At 41.3% G+C, this 21678-nt stretch overlaps 1 protein-coding gene across 1 annotated transcript; it reads left to right on the top strand.

Moving 5' to 3' along the window:
• The first annotated feature begins 294 nt into the window (after nucleotides 1–294).
• On the top strand, nucleotides 295–20284 carry LOC118431757 (histone H2A deubiquitinase MYSM1-like). Its single transcript, XM_035843060.1, has 14 exons — nucleotides 295–465; nucleotides 1625–1706; nucleotides 2218–2288; nucleotides 2713–2765; nucleotides 3175–3278; nucleotides 4609–4707; nucleotides 5339–5626; nucleotides 6168–6261; nucleotides 6738–7974; nucleotides 8940–9070; nucleotides 19035–19141; nucleotides 19459–19539; nucleotides 19738–19978; nucleotides 20227–20284. Exons 1-13 carry the CDS (start codon nucleotides 356–358, stop codon nucleotides 19894–19896), a joined length of 2616 nt encoding a protein of 871 aa, XP_035698953.1. The 5' UTR covers nucleotides 295–355; the 3' UTR covers nucleotides 19897–19978; nucleotides 20227–20284.
• Nucleotides 20285–21678: the final 1394 nt, after the last annotated feature.

Below are 21678 nucleotides of genomic sequence, written 5' to 3'. Positions count from 1 at the left end.
CTCCACCCTCGACAACAAAATCGGTAAAAACGAGCACAGTTGACGTTCTTGTCTGCAGAACGATAAGTTGGAGCTCAGTTTTGGGAGGTACGAGGTAAGATTACGGTGGATGGAAGTCAGGCTGCCACCATCTACCTTCGCGAGGCCTCGTGCCGCCACTACACTGCCATTTTCTCTCCCACAATGCCGCTTGCGTCACGGGATAGTCTACTTCCATGGGGGGGTAGTAAGGTTTTAATAGGTAGTAAAAAGGTTACATGGAAATTTTTAAATCAACGAAAGATAAAACAAAGTTGAAGTAAATCTAATATAAGTATGAATGTAGAAGAACGATGTATCCATTTATGTATAGTTCATGGTATTGAGGGGTAATTATAAAGAAAACACCCCTGTCGGGGCATACTACTTTGTAATCATGGCGGACGACGAAGAAATCGACATAGAGGGAGACGATGACGCCCCTTTGTAAGTGGGTTTAGCACCTTTTAAGACCTCCGATTCTTATTTGAAAGATGTGGAGAGGTTTTGTGAATGTTTGGGATTACTCTGGTGCTTTTGTTGGTTCGAATGCACGGTCTGTTCGCGAGAAAAACGTCAACAGATGCACGGTGTTGAGGTTTTGTTTACCAGAAGTGAAGGGGGCGGGAACTTGAAAACTCGAGTGCCGCTTTACAACAACAGCATTAATGATCACAAAGGGACTTATTTGCAAGAGGGATTGCTTCGAAACAATACAGAGCTTGTTCTTGTTACTGGGTTGCATACGAGAGTATATAAAGGTTCGCCTGAATTTCTGTAAATATCTGACGGTCAAGAAAGAGTTGCACTCGCTTCCGGGTTCGGTTGATCACCGAGGGATGGCTAAGCACCGTTTCCATGATCTTTCTCTGTCATTCTTTCCTTCTAGTAAGAAACTACAGATGCTTTTCTAGACGGTTGAAACACCCTTTCTATTTTCTTCTCGCACTTCAAAGGTCGTCGTAACTTCATGTATGCCCCCTCTGATGTAAGAGTCTTTGCCTTTGAAGTCAGATCACAACAGTTGAAGGAGCTTTTCGCTATATCAGTATATCATATTTATGGTTACAAGCTGGAACAATTCGCTCGGAAACAGCACACTGTTATAAAATAATACAGAAGTTCAGAACGAGAATATGAAAGAAGATCCTGAGGCCGTGAGGGGTAGTTACGGTGTAATCCAATTTCATTATATGTATATAGAATACAACACGGTGTATTCCGTATCAGCCGAGGTTCCAGCCCGACCGCGGGAGGGCTGGGACCGAGGGCGATGCGGAATACACCGTGTTGTATTTTATCTATGTCATACCCACCTGAGAAAGCCCATGTTTTGATGCGAAATGCGCCAGAAGTTGAACAAATTTGTTTTAACGTCCGAATCAGGTAGTCGAATCTTCGACGGAGCCATACTCGTCCCACTCGAAATAGTTCGATTAATTTTTCGAGCCCGTGTGATACAACTTAGAGCCCGGGCCATACGGAAAGTTATCACCCGGTCCGGAACACCCGTATCGAACGTTTTCGCGTCACAGGTATGACATAAGATGGTGTATCAAGGTTTCATTTAGTTTTTCATTGTTTTTAAATCAAATTTTCCCTCCAGATTGTTTGACCACAAGGATGATGCCCTGGCGCTGCCGGATCTACCTGGCTACGAGCCCAACTGGATGTTCGACCACGGACAGGTGAGATGTGATGGCAGATTACTGACTACATTTTCTTATCTCTAAGATGATGCTAGAAATGCATCTGCCACCTGTTCTTAGCAGAAAAGTTTTAAGATAACACAAAGGATATAATCAAATCCTTGCAACTTGGCACAGTGTTACAAATCACAAATGTGAGATGATAGAAATTGTATATTTTGAACCCAGTTTTCCATAATTTTTTCTAGCAGCTAAGTGTTTTAACCATAATAAAATTGAGCATGAGAAGGTGTATGTCTGTGCTATCATCTGTATTTGTATAGCTGATATAACGTTACATGAATAAACAGCTTTTTAGGTACGCTGTGTAGCAGTAGCTGGGTGAACACCAGGTTCTATTACACTGAACAACCGGTGTCACACCTAATCTTTGCACATCTGTATATCATATGTAACCCTTCACTTTGTCTTCACCTTGATACCAAAACTTTATCAATGTATCACATAAGAAAATGTTACCAATTATGTTCCTTTGTTCAAATTGTTCCAGAGCTGGACGTTTGATGAGGACATGGATGAACAGAGCCGGTCGGCCATCGAGAAGATGTTACAGGAAGAGCAGTATCCTTTTGTCTCAACTCAAAATCAGTCAAATGACTCTAGCCTAACTAAATCGCAATTTCCTAGCGGCCAGCCCTACAGTTGCAGCCACCTGAAGAGGGGGTCATTAACCCCAGCCAGCGAGAGATTGTGTAAACACAGGCTAAAACGACTCTCATTCTCAATAACTGTACTAGTACTTCTATTTTCTTGGCCTCAAAATCCAATTGTTACCATATTATTTTCTATCTATTTGCCCATGGAATAATTGCTTGTAAATTTCTATTTTCCCCCGAATCGGAGACACTGCTCTGACCCTGCTTTTGTGACATGATGGGAAATAAGAAAGTTGATAGGATCTTGATATGAAGCTACAGTATTTCATATTTCTTCCCTCCCCCCTGACTTGGTACAGTCCACAAAGCTTTCCTTTACCCAAGTGTAGACTCTACATACATGGAAGATCCCATTCTTCCTATCCGGGGGAGGCCAGCAGCAGTAAGTATAAGTACTTCATTCTGTATGATAATATTGAGACCACCCATCAATGTTCCTTTAACTTTATTTAAGCTAATTTTTTTTCCAGTAAAACTGTAATTTGTATTGTGTTAACTTATCGTTTGATTTGTATATTAAATTGTTCATTTTCTCTTGAGAATGTGAATTTGAAACCTTTTTGGGTATGATTTTTTACTTTAAAACTAAAACTAATATCCAATACCCAGCTACATGTATGTGATAACACCTATTATTTTATTGTCATTCTTGAAGGTCCAACAATAGCTCAGAACTTTTGAAAATTATGGAGATGGAAATATCCTTTGTTTCCCAACCAACTACACAGATAGACAGACATACCAAAAGCCTTGTTCAAACATCCCCCAAATTTGTTGTTCCTATCTTGAAGGCCGAGGGAAGACACAGAAGTCGAAGACCCGTGCGACGCCCCACCTTCCGTCCCACGGGCAGCCCTGGACTGACGAGGAGAAGAGGCTGTTTGAGACTGGACTGGTGCGTACAAAAACAACTTAAAGTTTGTATCTCTGGAAATACAATGTAATGTTTCATAATTATATCTATGTCATACCTGTTACGCGAAAACGTTCAATACCGGTGTTCCGGACCGGGCCATAACTTCTGTATTGCACAGGTTCAAAAGGCGTATCTCACAGGCTTTCTTCGAGTAAATCGAACCATTTCAAACGGGCTGAGTGCGGCACGGTTGGCAATTCGAATACCTGATTCGGAGTTGGAACATTGCTGTTGCAACACTTTTTGTTCGAGGGCACCAAATTTGCTCAACTACTAGCGCATTTCGCTTAAAAAAATCCTCGGTCCCAAAATACAACCTTTGGCCGTCGGGCGATCCGACCCGTGGGAGGGCTGGGACCCGAGGGTGATACGGAATACACCGTGTTGTATTCTATATAATGTACATTTGATCTCGCTGACTGTTTGACCCAATGCTTATGCAGACAAACTTTTCTAAAGTCATCATAACCCCACACAGCAACTTAACAAAACTGAATATACAGCATATATTTGTAGCTGACGTGGAAAGTTTGATTCTTAAAGGCGCCCAGAGCAGTTTTTTTAGTCTTTAAGTTTAATTTTCAAGTCATTTTTACACACAGTAAGCTTGAATAACACTATCTCATTGCATATCGACCTTTATTGAGCAAAGATGATACGTCGTTGAGTGGTGAGAACTCATTAAAAATCTGAGCGCTGCACGTGCCATTATTTCAAATTTGTGGAACGCACGCGAACATGACCGATGAATCCCGAACGGAGATGTCGTCACTTGTTCGAATAAAGTTTCAATTTGCGAACGGGCGAATCAGATTCAATTTGCTCGGTGACCTCATGCGTTCGAAAATCTCTGAAAAGTACTGACGGGAAACCGTTAGTGGCTCGATCCTGTGCTGATTTATTGAAGGACCCAATAAATCAAAGGGGTCCGTTTGCAGCATGTTTGTGCGTCCTTTTAAATGCTGAAAGTACAAAATGATGACACAAATGTGCTAGTATGGTGAAGTAAATGTCAATACCGTACCGATTGTCTCGTCCAGAATATCCCCAATTTTAATGCACTAAAAACTGCTCTGGGCGCCTTTAAGAAAAGGAGGAGGAAAAAAGACTGTTTGAGACTGTACTAGTGTGTACTGAGTAGACAGTAGCATGTCACATACTGACCCTGTAATATCTTTCTGGTGTTGTCTATGTTGTACTTAGCACTAGTTGGTGAAAATAAAGTAAGGGTTCACAGTGAAAAAAGAAGTCTCTTTATTTGGTGATGTACCAACCTGATTCATGGATCCTCTGTAATGTTTTCTTACAGGAGATCTACGGCCGCAGCTGGACCTCCATCTCACAGTTTGTACAGACCAGGACTCCGCTCCAGGTCAAGAACTACGCAAGACACTTCTTCAAGACAAAGGTAGTCCTTTCTTAGAATTTCTAAATGTTTTTATCCACCCACCAGTCTAGTTTGTCCTTTTAAAGTTGGATAATTGCAATACATTTGTACCTGCATAATAATTATGTAGCCTGGGTACCATCTGGGTTGTAGTTTGCTCCTCTGTTTACTTTTGCTACCTGTCTGGGGAACTGTACATTCAAATCTTTTGGTGATGATGTCAGTTAATGAGCAAATTAAGGAATGGGTTCTAGAGCACTTGTTTGATGACAACAGACTTTCTTGCAAGCGGACAATCATTTGCAAAATCCAGGTGACCTGCGAAGTTCAGGTAGCATCTCTGTCCCCAAAGCAAGGACCTCCAGACTGTGCAACTCCTTCCCACGCTATACCATCAGCTTGTATAACAAATCATTGACTGATGCTTATAGTGTTTTTTTTGTCTATCGTGTATATAGTGTTTATGTCGTGCCTACTGTGTCTAGTTGTTGTAATGATTTACACTGTAACTAGTGTAAGATCAGCGGTATTCAGAGGTACTACTGCTAAGGGGTAACTCTGTAATGTTGATTTAATGAATAAAGATTGAAGATGACTTTCCAAGCTACTATAAGAAATGTTAAAATGATTTCTTTTCTTTTCTTGCCTGTAGGAAAAAGAAGAGGACCCTCCTGATGACGACAAAAACAAACCTTCCTTTACTGATGAGGCAAAGAGTACTGCTGTCTCTACTTCCTCTGCTCCCGGCACACCAAAAAGGAAAAGAGCCCAGGAGACAAAATGTGCCACCCCTAAGACAGAGCAGGCTTCTAAGAAAGTGAAAGTTGTAAGGAAGATGGAGGAAACGTTGATGGAAAGTGACCCAGTAGAACAACAGGAGGAGAAATTGCTTGAGTCGGCTGCAACTACAGCCATACCTGACAAGTATGGGCACATGCAGGTGAGTAGTGTTTCATTTAAGTTCCTTTCTTGAAAGTCAAAATGCAGCTGAATGTATACTTAGTATTAGGCCGAAATAGATGTAAACAAAGACTTGATGTATGCTCTTAGTACTAGTTCTGTCCTGATCTGATACAATCATTGTTAGATGCCAGCTCCTTAAGAAAAGGAATAAGATAAATAAAAAATCAGAGGAATCGGACAGTGAAAATTTTGGTCAAGATCCATTTTTTGGTTGGAGATTACAGTTGACCTAGAATGACTTCTACAAAGAACTCAAATGAATTTCAAAGTAATACCGTTATTCTGTATTCACAAGTTGTAAAATCAGTGATATTCAGTTTGTTTTTATACTGACTGCGATGCTGATTGTTTTTCTGAATAAACGAATAAACGAATAACCGTTATTGGCAAAGTTATCTTCTCTTTAGAGATATCGAGAAAATGAAGGTTCATGATTTACTTGTCAATAAAAGTAAAAGATAGACACTTCTTTGAAATTGATTATTCCAAAGTCTCAACACCTGTTTCCCTCTTGGCAGGTGGTCCAGAAGGTGGAGGAAGGGGAGGATGAGGATGTGGATATTGAGGGGGAGGAGTCAGGGGAGGAGGCAGTCATGGAGCTGAGGAGTACATGTAAGTATCGCCACCTAGCAAAATGCACCAGTACTGCATGTACGTTTTCTCCCTATCGCTTCAAGTTTAATCTAGCTGTATGATAGGACATAGAAAGAAACATGGTAAACTTCGGGTTATTTTACTGAACTTGTGCTCGTTTGCCTGCATCTTATCTTAGTCAATACATAATACTCATATGCCTTGAAAAAAATGCTGTGTTTCCTGTTTCAGTCCTAAAAATATTAGGGTAGGTAGGTAGGGTTTATCTTCTTTTTTTTGTTTGAAAGACTTTTTATCCAAAGCAAAAACTTATATTTTCAATGTCAAACTGGTTACAGATCTGAGGGTCGGCAGGTTTTACGGACAGGTAGCTTGGGAAACAGAACATTTTTTTCTAGGCCTTAGTTCTATTTTGATTGACATTCTCGGAAAGGTCAGGCACTTTAAGAACATTTCTATTAAGTCTTCTGTTGTTTCCCTATCTGCCTTTACAGGTGGCCTGAACCCAGCCCAACCTGCAGTTGTTACAAGTGACGACACTTCCACAGGGGAAAATGTAATGGAAGAAACAGAAGCTGTTACTGAAGACCATCCTTCCTTAGACAACCTTGTACAAGACGACAGAGAAATGCCACAGCAGGAGACCACAGGAGACGGGGAACAGTATCCCATGGACGAACACTTTCTCCCCGTGTTTCCGTGGCAACCAGACGACACCCAAAACCGAGTGATTGTCGAGAGGATTGAGGGGAGCGTGGGGCTTGGCTCTGTTAGGGGAGACAAGGATGTCAGACCTGTTCCCGGTGTAGAACAAAACACGTACGGACCACATACAGACATGTTTCAGGTACAAAACACCCTGCTGGCTTTTGAGAAGCAGGTTGGAGCTGACAGAATATTTGAGGGACCATCTGATATTAAAAACGAAGCCACAGACACTCGGACAGAAGTATCTGAAACTAAAACGGAAGTCATAGAAAGACAGACAGAGTCACAAGTGGACGCTGCGCACATGCACACATACGGAGATGGGTTGATGGGGAGCATCGAAAGACTGTCAGAATCTTCAATTGAACTTAAAGAAGACTTCAAGACAGGAATTCAAGATGTAGAAAAAGGTAATATCTTTAAGGAGGTGAAAATAGAAAACGAAAAAGAAACAGCTGATTGCGGAAATTCAGAGCAGCAAAATACTCCTAGTGCGGAAAACATTTCTGAACAAAGACTTCCAGGCCTGGCCACGCCATCTGAGTCTGTATCTCTGAACAGCACAAATGCAGTAGCAGACTCTAGTAGCACTGGAAAAAGTTACGATAACTACACTTTAGACCATCCTGAAGACCGGTCCAAACCTGATAACTACAACCTAGACATTCCTGAAGACAGGTCCAAACCTGACTTTGTAGTAAGTGAGAAATGGAGTTGTGAAGAGGTGATGTCTTCCCACACGGACCGAACCTTCAGTGACAGTGATAGCGGCAAGGAGACATACGACCTTCCTAGATACAATACCACAATATTTCAAGGTCACTCAGAAGACGAGACGTCTGACGCTGGGCAGGCGGAAGAAGAAACTTTCTTTACCTTTAAGAAACCGACAGAAGAAGTTGTTCTGGACAGGAGTGTTATAACAGAGGAGGAGAAGGAGGTGCATAAGGAGTTTTTTGATGGAAGACAGACCAAGACGCCAGAGAGATATCTTAAGATCAGGAACCACCTTCTTGACTGCTGGTGAGACTTGAAACGTTTTGACCTATTTCTTTAAGAAGGATAGAATTGTCTTGAAGATAATATAATTTAAGGGTTTAAAAATATTGCAGTTTGATACCACCATCCATCGACTTTATATCCTAAAATACACTGTGAGGTTGGTAGAACATGTACTATGTAGATATTGTAGCTTTCTGTTATATAAGGCCACATTGATTTGATTATATGGATGACATCCGCGCTCGCACCAATAATCGACCATTTCCAAAAAAAAAGAAGTTTTCGACCACACAATAAATTGTGCAAAGCAGCTGTAAAATAAGCACAAATATTCCGTAGATTGAAAAAAAATTATCAGAAAACAGATAACTAATGCCATATATAGAATGCCAAAATGAATCTAAAGTCAAAGAATAAGATGTGAAAAGACGGAAAGAAAAAAAAAATCTATTGTTGGTTGGGGGAGGTACCAGTACAGAAAATTCAGGTCCAGAGGATCATGGTATACCATACTATGTGTGTTTAGTCCTATGTTCAACCTTCCTGGCCACTTTGATTTCATACTGAAGGCAACTTTTTTTTTTGCCAAACTTTTTTTTTATTCGCTCGCTCGCATCAGTTTTGGAGTTCCCGGAGGATGTCATCCATAGAATCAAATCAACATGGCCTAACCAGTAATGCCTCTGACTTGCTGACATTTCGATCTTCCTCGATGCTTTTGACTGGAGCTCTGCTTCTCGCAGCTATACATGTATGTAAGTGGCACCTTTGCAGCAAGAACACAATGCCAAACATGATTAAGTTTTTATCCACCCCCCCCCCCCCCAGTTTTGAAGATATTGTAGTTTAAAACCACCATCTGTCAACTTTGTATCCTGAAATACACTCGCATTGATACAACAGATAAAGGTTACCTCATGTGTATAAAGGTGAATTACATGTAAAAACAATCAGGTTCATGTTCCCTCCATTTATCTCTCCCCCAGGGAGCGGACCAAGCCCGAGTACCTGAGGAAAACGGTTGCTAGGGCGGGGCTGAGGAACTGCGGAGACGTCAACTGCATCGGCCGTATCCATGGTTACCTGGAGAGGATCGGCGCCATCAACTTCGGCTGCGGTGAGTCAAGTTCAATGATTTTGTTCTTTAATTGTACTGTTGTCGATAATCTGTTGTTGCTTTGTATGTAGCCTCTTAGTACTATTATCTGTATAGCCATTACCTACCTACCTACCTACCTAGTCCCTTGACCTCCAGGTCGTTGGGGGGACAAGCCATTAGTTGTTATTAATTGCCATACATTGTACCCTGTGCAATTGTTGAGCAATAAAATTCATTCATTCATTCATTCATTCATTCATTCATTCATTCATTCATTCATTCATTCATTCATTCATTCATTCATTCATTTAACTCCAAGGAAGTACTAGTAAAGTATTGTTTTTCACTTGTTTGGCTTGTTTTTGTCTGTCCGTTTGTCTATCTCACTCAGTATCTGTCTGCCTGTGTGTATATTTTCAATGTGCACAATACAGCATTGCAGTACATCCTCGATGTTGTAGTACATGTATTTGTACATTTGAATTTGGGACTGAAAGGATTCTAATGCAGTATGGGCGAGGGGTGAACACAATCTTTTAACCCCTTAAATATAGGTCATGGTTGTCATAATTACATGTTGTATTTCAATTCAACTTTGTAAGATACTAGGAATTGAAAGTGGAAATGTGTCTTGATCCAGTTCAGCTTGCAGGTTGCAGGGCTGCTTTAGTGAGTCTTAACAAAGTGATGAAAAGAACACTGTACAGTATACACACTCTCAGGTTCACAGAATACTCTGGGTTGTTGCTAGGATACTCAATTGTTGCTAGGATACTCAATTGTTGCTAGGGTACTCTGGGTTGTTGCTAGGGTACTCAATTGTTGCTAGGATACTCAATTGTTGCTAGGATACTCAATTGTTGCTAGGATACTCAATTGTTGCTAGGATACTCAATTGTTGCTAGGATACTCAATTGTTGCTAGGATACTTTGGGGTGTTGCTATAGGATAGTCATTGCCAAGGATAGTCATTGCCAAGGATAGTCATGGCTTTTGCTAGGATATCCTTGAATGTTGTCTTGTTTTCTTGGTGAGTGCTGGTAATAACAGAAACAAGACTGATGCTGTCCCTACAATACTTTAATCTGTACTGAATGTTAGTTGAATGCACTATAGCCTCTGGATTAAAAGGATCACTACTAGTATGCATGTGTACTGAAGTGAAAAGGCGTGATAATGTTGTCGTTAATGTGCAACTTTGTTTGATCATGCCACACCAATTTAATATCTTGGTAATATAAAATCCAAAGCAATACTACTGGAAAAGATTGGGATATAATCATCATGTATAAGATCAGTGGGAAAGTCAGTACATCAGATAATACAGTATTAATCTCCAAGCAGACCCTACGGTAACATAAGATAGTATCAAAAGCTGGCAGAGGAGTGAAGCTGGCTTAGGAGTGTGTTTCGCTACCGGGGAATGGACACCTCTTTGCTCAGTCGGACTACACTCCTTGGCCAGTTTGATACTATTTTTTGCCATTGTAGGATCTGCTTGGAGTGTCAGTCCCAGTGACTTAATAGATAAGTATTACACCCACATATGTAATTGCCTCCAAGGCTCTCAGCCCTCTGCTTTCATCTTGACATTTTGCTGAATAATGGCAGAAAATCACGGAAACAAATCACAGACCATTGTTAGATCTAACAGAACAAACAGACATTTGTTATCTGCTGAAATTGCTGCATTATTACTGAGCCCACCAGCTGGTGCAGGCACGTTTCCTTCTTAATGTTTCCCTGGGGACTGATGTGTTTTATTTCACCATTGTCATATCATGACTAATGGCTGTTACTTTAGCTGTACTGTTGGGGAGGAGCTGTCATGATTTTCCTGGGGCCGAGGAATAATTTTGTGTTTCCTGTTTCCCAACCTACACTAGAAAAACCTGCTGACTCTAGACTTTGTTGGGGTGGATGTCGTGGAGTCACATAGCTTCCAGTTAGAATTTTTATTCAGCCTGCTTCCTATTCAAGAAAAAACCCCTGCTTGTCCTATTTATCTAATGAAGGATAAATGCATTCACAGATTTGTAACAATTATGATACACAAAATCAAAGTTTTGACTGAAAAATGAAACACATTCGTCAACATTTTTCTCCAGGGCCTGATGTGTTTTATTGCACCATTGTCATATCATGACTAATAGCTGGTACATTAGATGTACTGTTAGGGAGGAGCTGTCATGATTTTCCTGGGGCCGAGGAAAAATGTTGTGTTTCCTGTTTCCCAACCTACACTAGAAAAACCTGCTGACTCTAGACTTTGTTGGGGTGGATGTCGTGGAGTCACATAGCTTCCAGTTAGAATTTTTATTTAGCCTGCTTGCTATTCAAGAAAAAAAACCTGCTTGTCCTATTTATCTAATGAAGGATAAATGCATTCACAGATTTGTAACAATATGATGCACAAAATCAAAGTTTAGACTGAAAAATGAAACACTGCATTTTTCTCTCAGGGGCTGAAGTGTTTTATTGCCCCATTGTCATAACATGACTAATAGCTGGTACATTAGATGTACTGTTAGGGAGGAGCCGTCATGATTTTCCTGAGGGCAGAGGGAAAAAATGGCGTTTTTCCTGTTTCCTTACCTACCCTAGAAAAACCTACCGACCCTAGACTTTGTTGGGGTGGATGTCATGGAGTCACATAACATGCATTGGCATAATACCGGTCATAAGCCTTATACCGGTCGATTAAAAATAGTGGAACTTAAAGAGATCTACACATGCAACAATGGTTATTTCTGAGGTATGCACACTTCAGACATCTAGGTGTCCAATACATAATTTACAAAGCATCGATAACAATGCATTCGAAGACAACAAGGCCAAAAGTTTTCAGGTCATTTTCGGGGCAGGCGAGCTCGTCGTGGGACAAACACACTGTCACGTTCATCGCCAGATTTGTAGATAATAATCACATGTGCTCACGGCACAAGACGAGCATGATTCAACAGCAATCTTGAATTTATTTTGGTGACCTACAACTCGTGTAAAAGTGTGAGGAACCGTTGAATTATCGCCCGGATCTACGGCTGAATGGGTCAAATTGAACGTACGCCGCCATTTTCCCGCCATTTTTAATGCTACGGCCAGCAGTAAAGTTTTACGTCATAGCGGTTGTGACGGACCAAAATTAGATGAAAATTCTTGTCAGTATACGCCCATTTTCTCATGACTTTTTGTATGCTCATGCAGATTTTTGTTTTGTGCAACTACTAACAGGAAAGAAAGGAACAACAGAGGATGTATAAAGGTACATAGCGGCAGTTAATTGTGCCGTGTTTCGTTCGGCCGGTATAGTGCACCCCCTTCCAACCATGCGCCCGTTCTCCGTGCAATTCCGCGGTGTGTTCCAATTACGATATTATGTTTTTAGCAGGACCAGAGAGACAAAATAATTTACACAGAAGAAGTGGCAAAGGTAAGCTGTAACAGCAACATGTAACTGGAGAAAATGATGCGTTGATCATTTGCCAAATTAGCATTGCTTGAGAAATTGCAGTAAACCGACCGGTATTATGCCAATGGATGTTAGCTTCCAGTTAGAATTTTTATTCAGCCTGCTTCCTATTTAAGTTAGAAGAAAACTGCATGTCCTATCTAATGAAGGATAATGTATCTACAGATTTGTAACAATTATGATGCACAAAATTAAAGTTCGTCATTTAAAACATATTAAGTGCATTTCAGTTCTTAAGTTAACTTTGTTAAAAACTTACTGTACTATCGAATCTGCATTCAGTAGCCAAAGTCTAAAAAGATTTTTTTTTAAAGAAAACCCATACCTGAAACTGAGACTGAAACACAACATTTTTCCCGGGGACTGATGTGTTTTATTTCAGTTCAGTCAGTTCAGTTCACCTTTATTTCACCTATCGGCCAACATGTAGGTCACATCATGACTAATGGCTGGTACATTAGATGTACTGTTAGGGAGGAGGCGTCATGCTTTTCCTGACTGATATTTTGTATTCTGCAATTTTATCGTCAGCTATCAAATTTCCACTTGGTATCTTAAAGAATTGAAACCAATGATGTTTAGACATAGTATATAAGATAGGCCATAGAACCAGTCTTCATGTTATCATGGTATGATTGTTGCCTATTGCCTCCATTGAATTAACATCACAGCTCAAAATGTTGTTTTCCTTTCCTGCAATTTTGCATGAAATTTCACTTGATACCAAGACTGAAAGATCCTACCTTTCTAGACCAAAAAGCTGTTATTCAAGCAACTGGATATGATTTTGGTAATGTTCCGACGTATCTTATATAATGGATGTTTAACTTCATGGGTGTATTACTGTAAATGCAGAAATGTTCGCGGTGGATTAATGTTCGCGGTTTTCGCGGTGACCACTTCACCACGAACTTAAAACCACCGCGAATATTTTTCTATAATGGTATTATTTAGACTGCAGTCTATGGTGTTACCGTGAACTCAAATCCACCGCAAAAAGTCCTTTTTTCCTCTACCGCGAAATTGAATCCCCGCGAACTTAAATGCATTAATTTTACAGTATATTTTGCTTGCAGTCTAGAAAGCACTTCAGTTTGCTAATAGCCGGTGGGTAGTTTGCTGTGTAAACTAAGGACTTTTTAATGAAAACCTTGTGTAAATGGAGAGACTTTAGTAATCTGAGCCATTAGAGCTGTTAGCTGCTGTGTGTCATTAATGTAGCCAAAGGCTGCTACAAATTATTACTTTGGTTCTTGGATTTTTTACAGTAAAAATTTATATTATTAGCAACTCTCTAAATCTGGGAACCGCCCATTAGACTAGAGGGGCCGAAGTGTTTGGATTTTCATTTATTGATTTATTTATTTCACAAACACACAAACCCACATGAGCAGGAGGCCGCAGTCCTCCTGAATTGAGTGCGATTTGTTACAATATGGTCTCATAAAAACACGGCATAGACATACAAATGCAGGTTACAACGATCGGCAAGTGAACAACCGGAAGGCCAGCACGAGACCTAGTAACATTTTGACTGGCTTCTTGGATGTGTTGACATCAGTAAATTTGGAAATGAAACTGAAAAAGGACCATTTGACTTGGTAGGGCCGAACTGTGGTCCAGATATGTAAGTGCCTTCACCAGCACATGAAAGCGTAGTGATTAGATATTTGGAAATGTTCTAAATCTGGGAAACACTAAGTCTTATTTGGTATGGCCAGAATGCTCTCTGGATGTATTAGTGCTGCCATGAGCATGTGAAAGCATAGTGAGTAAAAGTTTGAAAATGTTCTAAATCACAGAAACAACCATTTGACTTGGTGGGGCCGAAGTGTTGTCCGGATGTGTTGGCGATGTCATCGTCAGCACATGAAAGCATAGTGTGGAAAAATTCAATTGTTGTGGTCAGAACAGTGTTCAGATTTGTTAATGCTGTAAATTTGAAATATTTGCTCAAAAACTGAAAAACGACCATTTAACTTGGTAGGGCCAAAGTGTTGTCCAAATAGGTGCCGCCATCAGGACATGAATGCGCAGTGAGTGGGGCATGGCGTCTCGCGGGACAAACCTTTATTGGATTATTGGAGCAGCCCCGATCTGAAAATGTTCTAAATCCAAGAAACAACCATCTAAATTGGTGTGCCCGGATTGCCTGGATACGTTCGTGCTGTTATCAGCACATGAAATCATAGCTAGTAAAAATTTGAAAATGTTCTGGGAACTGACCATTTGACTTGGTGTGCCCAAAGTGTTGTCCAGATGTGTAGTTGCTGTCATCATGAATGTATACTTACTTACTTGATACTTGATAAGATCTCCTAAGCATTTTGCATAGTGAGTAAAAATTCGAAAATGTTCTGAACTTAAAACAACCATTTGACTTGGTGGGGCCGAAGTGTTGTCCGGATAGGTGCCGCCATCAGGACATGAATGCGTAGTGAGTGGGGCGCGGCGTCTCGCAGGACGAAGCCTTTATTGGATTATTGGAGCAGCCCAGATCTGAAAATGCTCTAAATCCAAGAAACAACCATCTAAATTGGTGTGCCCGGATTGCCTGGATATGTTCGTGCTGTTATCAGCACATGAAATCATAGCTAGTAAAAATTTGAAAATGTTCTGGGAACCGACCATTTGACTTGGTGTGCCCAAAGTGTTGTCCAGATGTGTAGTTGCTGTCATCATGAATGTATACTTACATACTTGATACTTGATAAGATCTCCTAAGCATTTTGCATAGTGAGTAAAAATTTGAAAATGTTCTAAACTTAAAACAACCATTTAACTTGGTATGGCCCAACTGTTGTCCGGATAGGTGCCGCCATCAGGACATGAATGCGTAGTGAGTGGGGCACGGCGTCTCGCGGGACGCCTCCTTTATTGGATTATTGGAGCAGCCCCGATCTAACAGCGGCACACAAAGGACGTCCGTTCACTCCGGGCCTCGCAGGGGTGGATAACCTACGGGACATGTTCTGCATATTTCAGACTCTGTGAGTGTGTGAACACACAAAGCAGCATTCTGTGACAAACAGGAAGGCCCCGAAGCTACAGCATTTTATGACATCTGAGAGCAGACTGAGGTATGAGGGAGGATTCTGTATGCGAAATCTAACTACAAGGTGCTTGACCTGGTGAAGACGTCTCCTTGAGGTGCTTGCAAGGATTTCATCCTCGTCTTGAAGGAAAAAAGGACAGGCAGTGCTTTGCTGCATGTCCTGAGGCAAGCTGTTATAATTACAGGTGACGCTGAGAAGCTGTGAAATCTACAAGACGCTGTGTTCAAGCTTCATTGAGGACATATTATATATGTCTTGAGGTGCAGGCAAGGAATTCATGTTCATCTTGCAGACAGGACGAAGACAGTTCTCTTAAGCCAGGAGTGTGATTGCTGTGATTAATTTTGTGCAATCTACAAGACGCTTGAGCACCTTAGGATCACGTCTTGACTCATGCTTGGAAGGATTTCCTTGTTTGTCTTGAGGAAACGATGAGGAAGACGGCGTTGTGTTCTTGAAGAAGACCCATCTGTCACCCACCGTTCCAGCTGGATACCTGGATATGCTAATGACACCCAGTTACTATATATAGAGCATGCTGTCATTAAGCATACCGTATTCATGCTGTCTGGTGCTTAGTACATGAATGCAGAAATTGGCAGCATTTGTAAATTGTGGGCTATCTGGGTGAATTATTGAATTCTCTGAATTTTTTCACAATGCTGGAATAGAGATAGCATGTTCAGAACGGCGTTAAGGTTGCACGGACAGGTTTGTTGATAAATGGTGTCAGTTTACAGAACCTGTCTGGTGCTTAGTACATGCATGCACATCTTTGCAGCTTTTGTAAAATCTGGGTGAATTATTGAATTCCCAGACAGACGTTAATGCAGGAATTTTTTCACAATGCTTGAATAGAGATATTTAGGTGTTCAGAGCAGCATTAAGGTTGCATGGACAGGTTTATTGATAGATGGTGTCAGTTTACAGAACGGTGTTGGCTTACACTGCAGTATCAGGTTACAGCTGGGTGTGAAATGTGATTCAACCAATCAGGAAAACATCTTGCAGTGTGACATGTAGGATTGATATTGTTAGCATGCAGGTATTGATATACTTTTTATTAGTGAAGTCACAAGTATGCATATGGCAGTCTTGCTGTAACAATTTCTCAAAACATTGAGGACTAAATGTCAATCTTAAGACAGATAAGCCTCTTTAAGACAGTGTACAAATAAGAGTGACAACAGTTACTGGTTTTATTCTGTGAGCTGGCACATAATTTTGTTAGGTATTCGTGCTGTTTTGGCCGATGTGAAATTATTGCTTGCTTGCTTATTGCTTGCAGCAGGCTTCCTGTGTTAGTGTGTATCATACATTAGCTCAATTGAAAAATCCATTTTTAGCTGAGTGAGCTCAAAATAATAGAGACGGTGCAAACAGGAGAGGCGGCTGCTCTATCGAGTCAGCTTTTAATCTTGATGTTTCTCAACATCTTATTCTTGCACATCCCAGCTCAGAGACAATCCTACGACTAGGCCCGTAGCGAAGGCCATTATTTGGCACAGTCGTCCCTGAATGCCTGGCGAGTGAGAGAGAGGTCATCTTATTTGTCAGGGCAGCCGAGAGGAAATAGCCACGTTCGTCAGGGTTGCTGTGGCAACGGCGTCAATCAAAAATAGAGCGTGCACTATCGCATGACAAGTGGTGTGCGTGCGATTAGTCGTATTTCTTGGATTGCCGTTTTTGGAATTCTTGGCTCTTGTGCGAGAACATAATCGCCGTAGAAGACTCTACACCACCTGGACTCTGTGATACACAAACCATTGCTACGTTCTGACCTGAGCTTTCGGCTTTATTAGGCTGAGTGCTTGAGAACGTTTAAAGTAGCGCCAGGCGGTTTCTTGGATTACAGCATTACGTCAATCCGTTTTGGAGCATTTTCGCAAAGCCCATTACCCAATTGCTTCATCTTGGGCTCGGCAACTCTCAATGCTTGAGACGGTAGTACCATACTGTGGAACGCTGTTTCTTGGATTGCCATTACAGCAATACATCAATCCATTGTGGAGCATTTTTAAAAGAACCGTTTGCTTTATCTTGGACATATAGTGGCTCTGAAGGCTTGAGAACATTAGCGTAATAGCGTGGAACACTGCCCCTTGGAATAGCTGTTACATCAACCCAGAGTGGAGAATTTTTGCTAAGCCCAAACCGTTTGCTTCATCTTGGGCGTAGCGTGTCTCAAAGCTTGAGAACATTAGCACCATAGCGTGGAACACTCAGCTCCTTGGATTTGCCATCGAAGCGATACATCAAGTGGAGAATATGTGTAAACTGTGATTGTGTTGTAACGATGTCATGATGGAGCTCCATTGTTAGCAGCACTTTCAGCGGGACCTTCTTGGACGCGAGCCAGCAATTGCAGTTTTCATGTGGAGAGACATTGTGAATCTCTGAGCTGCTGAGAGTGTGCTTGTGAACACAAATATTGAACCTGTAGAGTGCAAGACAACCTTCATGCAACTGTGAGTAAAAAAATGAATGCAGTTTCCATTTGAGGACACCTTCTCCCTCTGCTACTGAGTGTAGTTGCGAATTGAAATGATTCGAACCTGGACCATACAAGACGCCAGTAAGAGAGCTGTTTCCTGGTAACAAGTACAAGAACTGCTTCCTGGTTGCTAAAATAGGATTGCGACTATTATTCTATTTCCTCTTCTTGCGCTACTCAGCACAGTCTGACGTAAATGATAAGGAAACAGTCGTTGCATGTCTAACTTGTAGCCGCGGGAAAAGGTTAGAAAACGTTGCAGTCCTTGTAACTAGGGCAGGATTGATATTCAGCTGGGATTCCCTGTCCATTGTATTTGCCTATGAGGGAAGTGGAATTTTCCTATAGCTTCTGTTTAAGCTAGAATAGATAGATAGAAATGTGTGGATAGAGACGTTTTTCAAGGACACTAGTACCTGACTTGATCACTTGGATTGTGAAAGTAACGTTGCAGACTATTTATTTACTGGACAAAAAACAGCAGGGGAGTTTTTCATGAAGTTGAAGACAGCTGTAATATAAGCTAGAACTGGATCTAGAGTTCCCTGAGTCTGTTGCATTGGCTTTTTTCCAAGTAATCTTTGCAGACATTTTCCAAGGACGGTCTTGACTCAATTGCTTCTACATTCTGAAAGAAACTGCACACCATTTGTTTCACTGGTCAAAAACTGCAGGTAGTTGTTGATAGCTATAGTGTGAGCTAGCCTGCATGACTAGAATCGCGCTCCTAGCGGCCGGCCCTACAGTTGCCTCCACCAAGGAGGAGGGGGTCATTAACCCCAGCCAGCGAGAGATTGTGTAAACACAGGCTATGGTGTGAACTAGAACTGGATCAAGAGACAATAACGTTAGACGTTCGCTGAGTCCTTTGCGTTCAGCGCAGACATTGTTGAAGTTCAAGAGTAGGACAGTAAGGTCATGTGATGGGTCACTGTGCAACCATTCTGGTTCCCATGGCAACAGAGGAGGCCAACCGGGGCGAGTTTCCGGTCGCCAAGGTCGGGGTAAAGCGGAATCCTCAAGGTCATGGGGAGCAGCTGGCCCTGCAGGCCGCCCGGCTCGAGTCCATGGTGAGTTTGTTTGTTTGTTTTATTTGACGATAGACTAAGTGATAATTTGTATCTTTTGATTCCAAAAATGTTGTTTTACAAAGCTTTACTTGAATGAATCATTAGTAAATAGGAAATTGTGGGAAGAGACATAGTTTTACATTTTTGTGTGAACATTGTAATGTCGAAAACATGTTTTAAAGACGTCAAGATGAATTTACAGTCTGTTACTACTTTGAGAGGTAAGAAGTGAAAATATAATTCTTTCAATACAAGTAAGCAAGTAAGGAAGCAATACGTTGGATTTGAGATGGGAAAAATGTATCTTTGTTGTGCAGAGGCCGAGAAGACAGAAGCTAGTTCGGACGGCGTACGGTGACTGGACTGATGGCGCAGAGACAGAGGGACTCACCATAGAGGTATTGTAATATGCCACTCAGCCAAATTATTACTTCACTTTTATAATAAGTGGTTTATAAATTGGTCATGGCTGCCAAGCTATCAGAAGGTACAGGTAGTGTAGGGCCTCTAACTGCCAAGAGAGAATAGTCAGCCCAGCCAATAACAATAAAAAAAACAATAACCAAAACATTGTGTTTTACATTATTTTCCCCCAGCACGTGACCTCAGATGAACTGGAGAAACAGATGGAGGAGTGTCCCAAATCAGGTCAGAGGTCAAAAAGCCTTTCATTGTTCCGGGGATTAAGATTAATGTACTCATGTCCCAGCTGTTATATCGATGACAAGGAAAGAACACTGCTTTATCTAATGTAAGGTTAAGCCAGTAACTCATGCCAACCACTTTCTCCTACTTCAGACGCAACAGATCCAGAGCGGCCAGGACTAACCTTAACAGGTATGTAAGATGTCTTAAGATGTATAGCTATTACAGGTGTGTGTCTTAAGAATGTTATTATATGACATGCTATGTATACAATCCTAAGAGTTAGCTTGCAAAATGTTGCACAATGTCACATATTTACAAGTATGGAAACTTATCGACAGTGTAGTTAAATCCATCATAACATATCGTCATAATTCATGCCATATTGTAAAGGTGTAAAGAAGACATGTGAAACAAAATGTTTTTTGTGTCCCCCATAGTTTCTCCTACGACCCGTTCAAACTGGTGCCCTGTAAGAGGTTCAGCGAGGAATCCCCGGTGAGTGAAACCTAATACAGCTTTTCAGAACAAACATGCAGATATAACATCCATATTAGAACAAAATGGTGAATCTATAAATGTCTACTTACGCAGCATCTGTACATATAATCACCACACTTCAGGTATCAGCAGGTGCAAGACATTTTTGAGAAGGCCATATGAACACGTTTCATTCCGTATATTTTCCCCTGTTATTAGCGATGTTTTCCTCTGTACTAATCTGTAGTTTTTATCACTCCAGGCTCCCTTCTCTGTGAAGATTCATGCAACAGCACTGGTCACCATTGACATGGTAAGGTTGTTATATAATTATGCAGTTGGAATATTTTTGGGTTGAGGAAAAGTGTAAAATGTTTGTCCTTGGTGCTGAACTACCATCCTTTTTCCTTACATCGTTGTTGATTGATCGATATTGCACAACATTTGTTGTTTCTATTTCCTAAAAGATATAAGGAATGCAGTTTACTTATTTTGTTTATTTTTTGCTTCAGGAACTTCTGTAGTCTTTAGGCTTCAGGGATGGTAACGGTAAAAGAACATGATATATAGGGCCAGCTCCGATCGAGATCTCTCCTAGGAGAATCAACGATTCTACTGAATGGACATCTCTCCTGTGACATATACATGGTTCAAGATAGCATACATAGTATCTACAATGGAATCTACAACAATATTTATCAACAACAATATTTGCAGCAAGAGGTCAGGGTCAGTGTTATACACTTGTATGCATAAGGGTGGCCTAGGCATCAGCAACCAGGGAGAGAAATGTACCACATGGACAATGACATGAAATCACAGATGTTGTTCTCTTCTTGTCCCAGCATGCGCACATCTCCACAGCTGAAGTGATTGGGCTGCTGGGAGGGGTGTTCCACAGGGACCCTGGAGCTCTGGAGGTATGGGGGGCTGTTTTTCTGTTTTACTGTTAGAGTTGTCCTTGGTGCTGAACTGCCACCCCTTACTGTTGTGTCTTTTTTCTTTCTGTTATTGAAGTGCCATTATGATATCAACTATAGTAGTAATGATCGCCTAGTGGTGGCCTCCTGTAAAATCTCCTTGAAAAAGAACAGCCCACCTGGGAAGCCACCTTTCAGACCTGACATCGCAAAACTCCAAGACACAGCCCTCCGGCAGAAATTTTGCGATGAAATCACCAGGAGATACACCAACAATCAGCCTGCTCCTCTTGATGTAGAGTCAGCGTGGTCTCAATTCAGGGACAACATCTCGGACTCCGCCAGAGCAGTCCTCGGGAAGAAAACAAAGAGCCACAAACCCTGGATTAGTGAAGAGACTCTGACGATAATTGAAGAACGCAGAAAAGCCCGCCTCACAGGTGACATAACAACCTACAGAGCTCTGAACTCTAGACGACAGGCACAGCTCAG

The sequence above is a fragment of the Branchiostoma floridae genome, chromosome 15, assembly GCF_000003815.2.
Source record: "Branchiostoma floridae strain S238N-H82 chromosome 15, Bfl_VNyyK, whole genome shotgun sequence".
In the NCBI taxonomy this organism is placed as follows: domain Eukaryota; kingdom Metazoa; phylum Chordata; class Leptocardii; order Amphioxiformes; family Branchiostomatidae; genus Branchiostoma; species Branchiostoma floridae.
This window is presented reverse-complemented; position numbering and strand designations above follow the sequence as displayed.

What these genes read in the sequence shown, in the direction of transcription:
- LOC118431757 (XM_035843060.1), top strand. Translation starts at nt 356, where the DNA reads ATGGTATTGAGGGGTAATTATAAAGAAAACACCCCTGTCGGGGCATAC. An exon ending in GGAGACGATGACGCCCCTTT is followed by an intron (nt 466 to 1,624) that starts GTAAGTGGGTTT and finishes TTTTCCCTCCAG; the next exon opens with ATTGTTTGACCACAAGGATG. An exon ending in GACACTTCTTCAAGACAAAG is followed by an intron (nt 4,708 to 5,338) that starts GTAGTCCTTTCT and finishes TCTTGCCTGTAG; the next exon opens with GAAAAAGAAGAGGACCCTCC.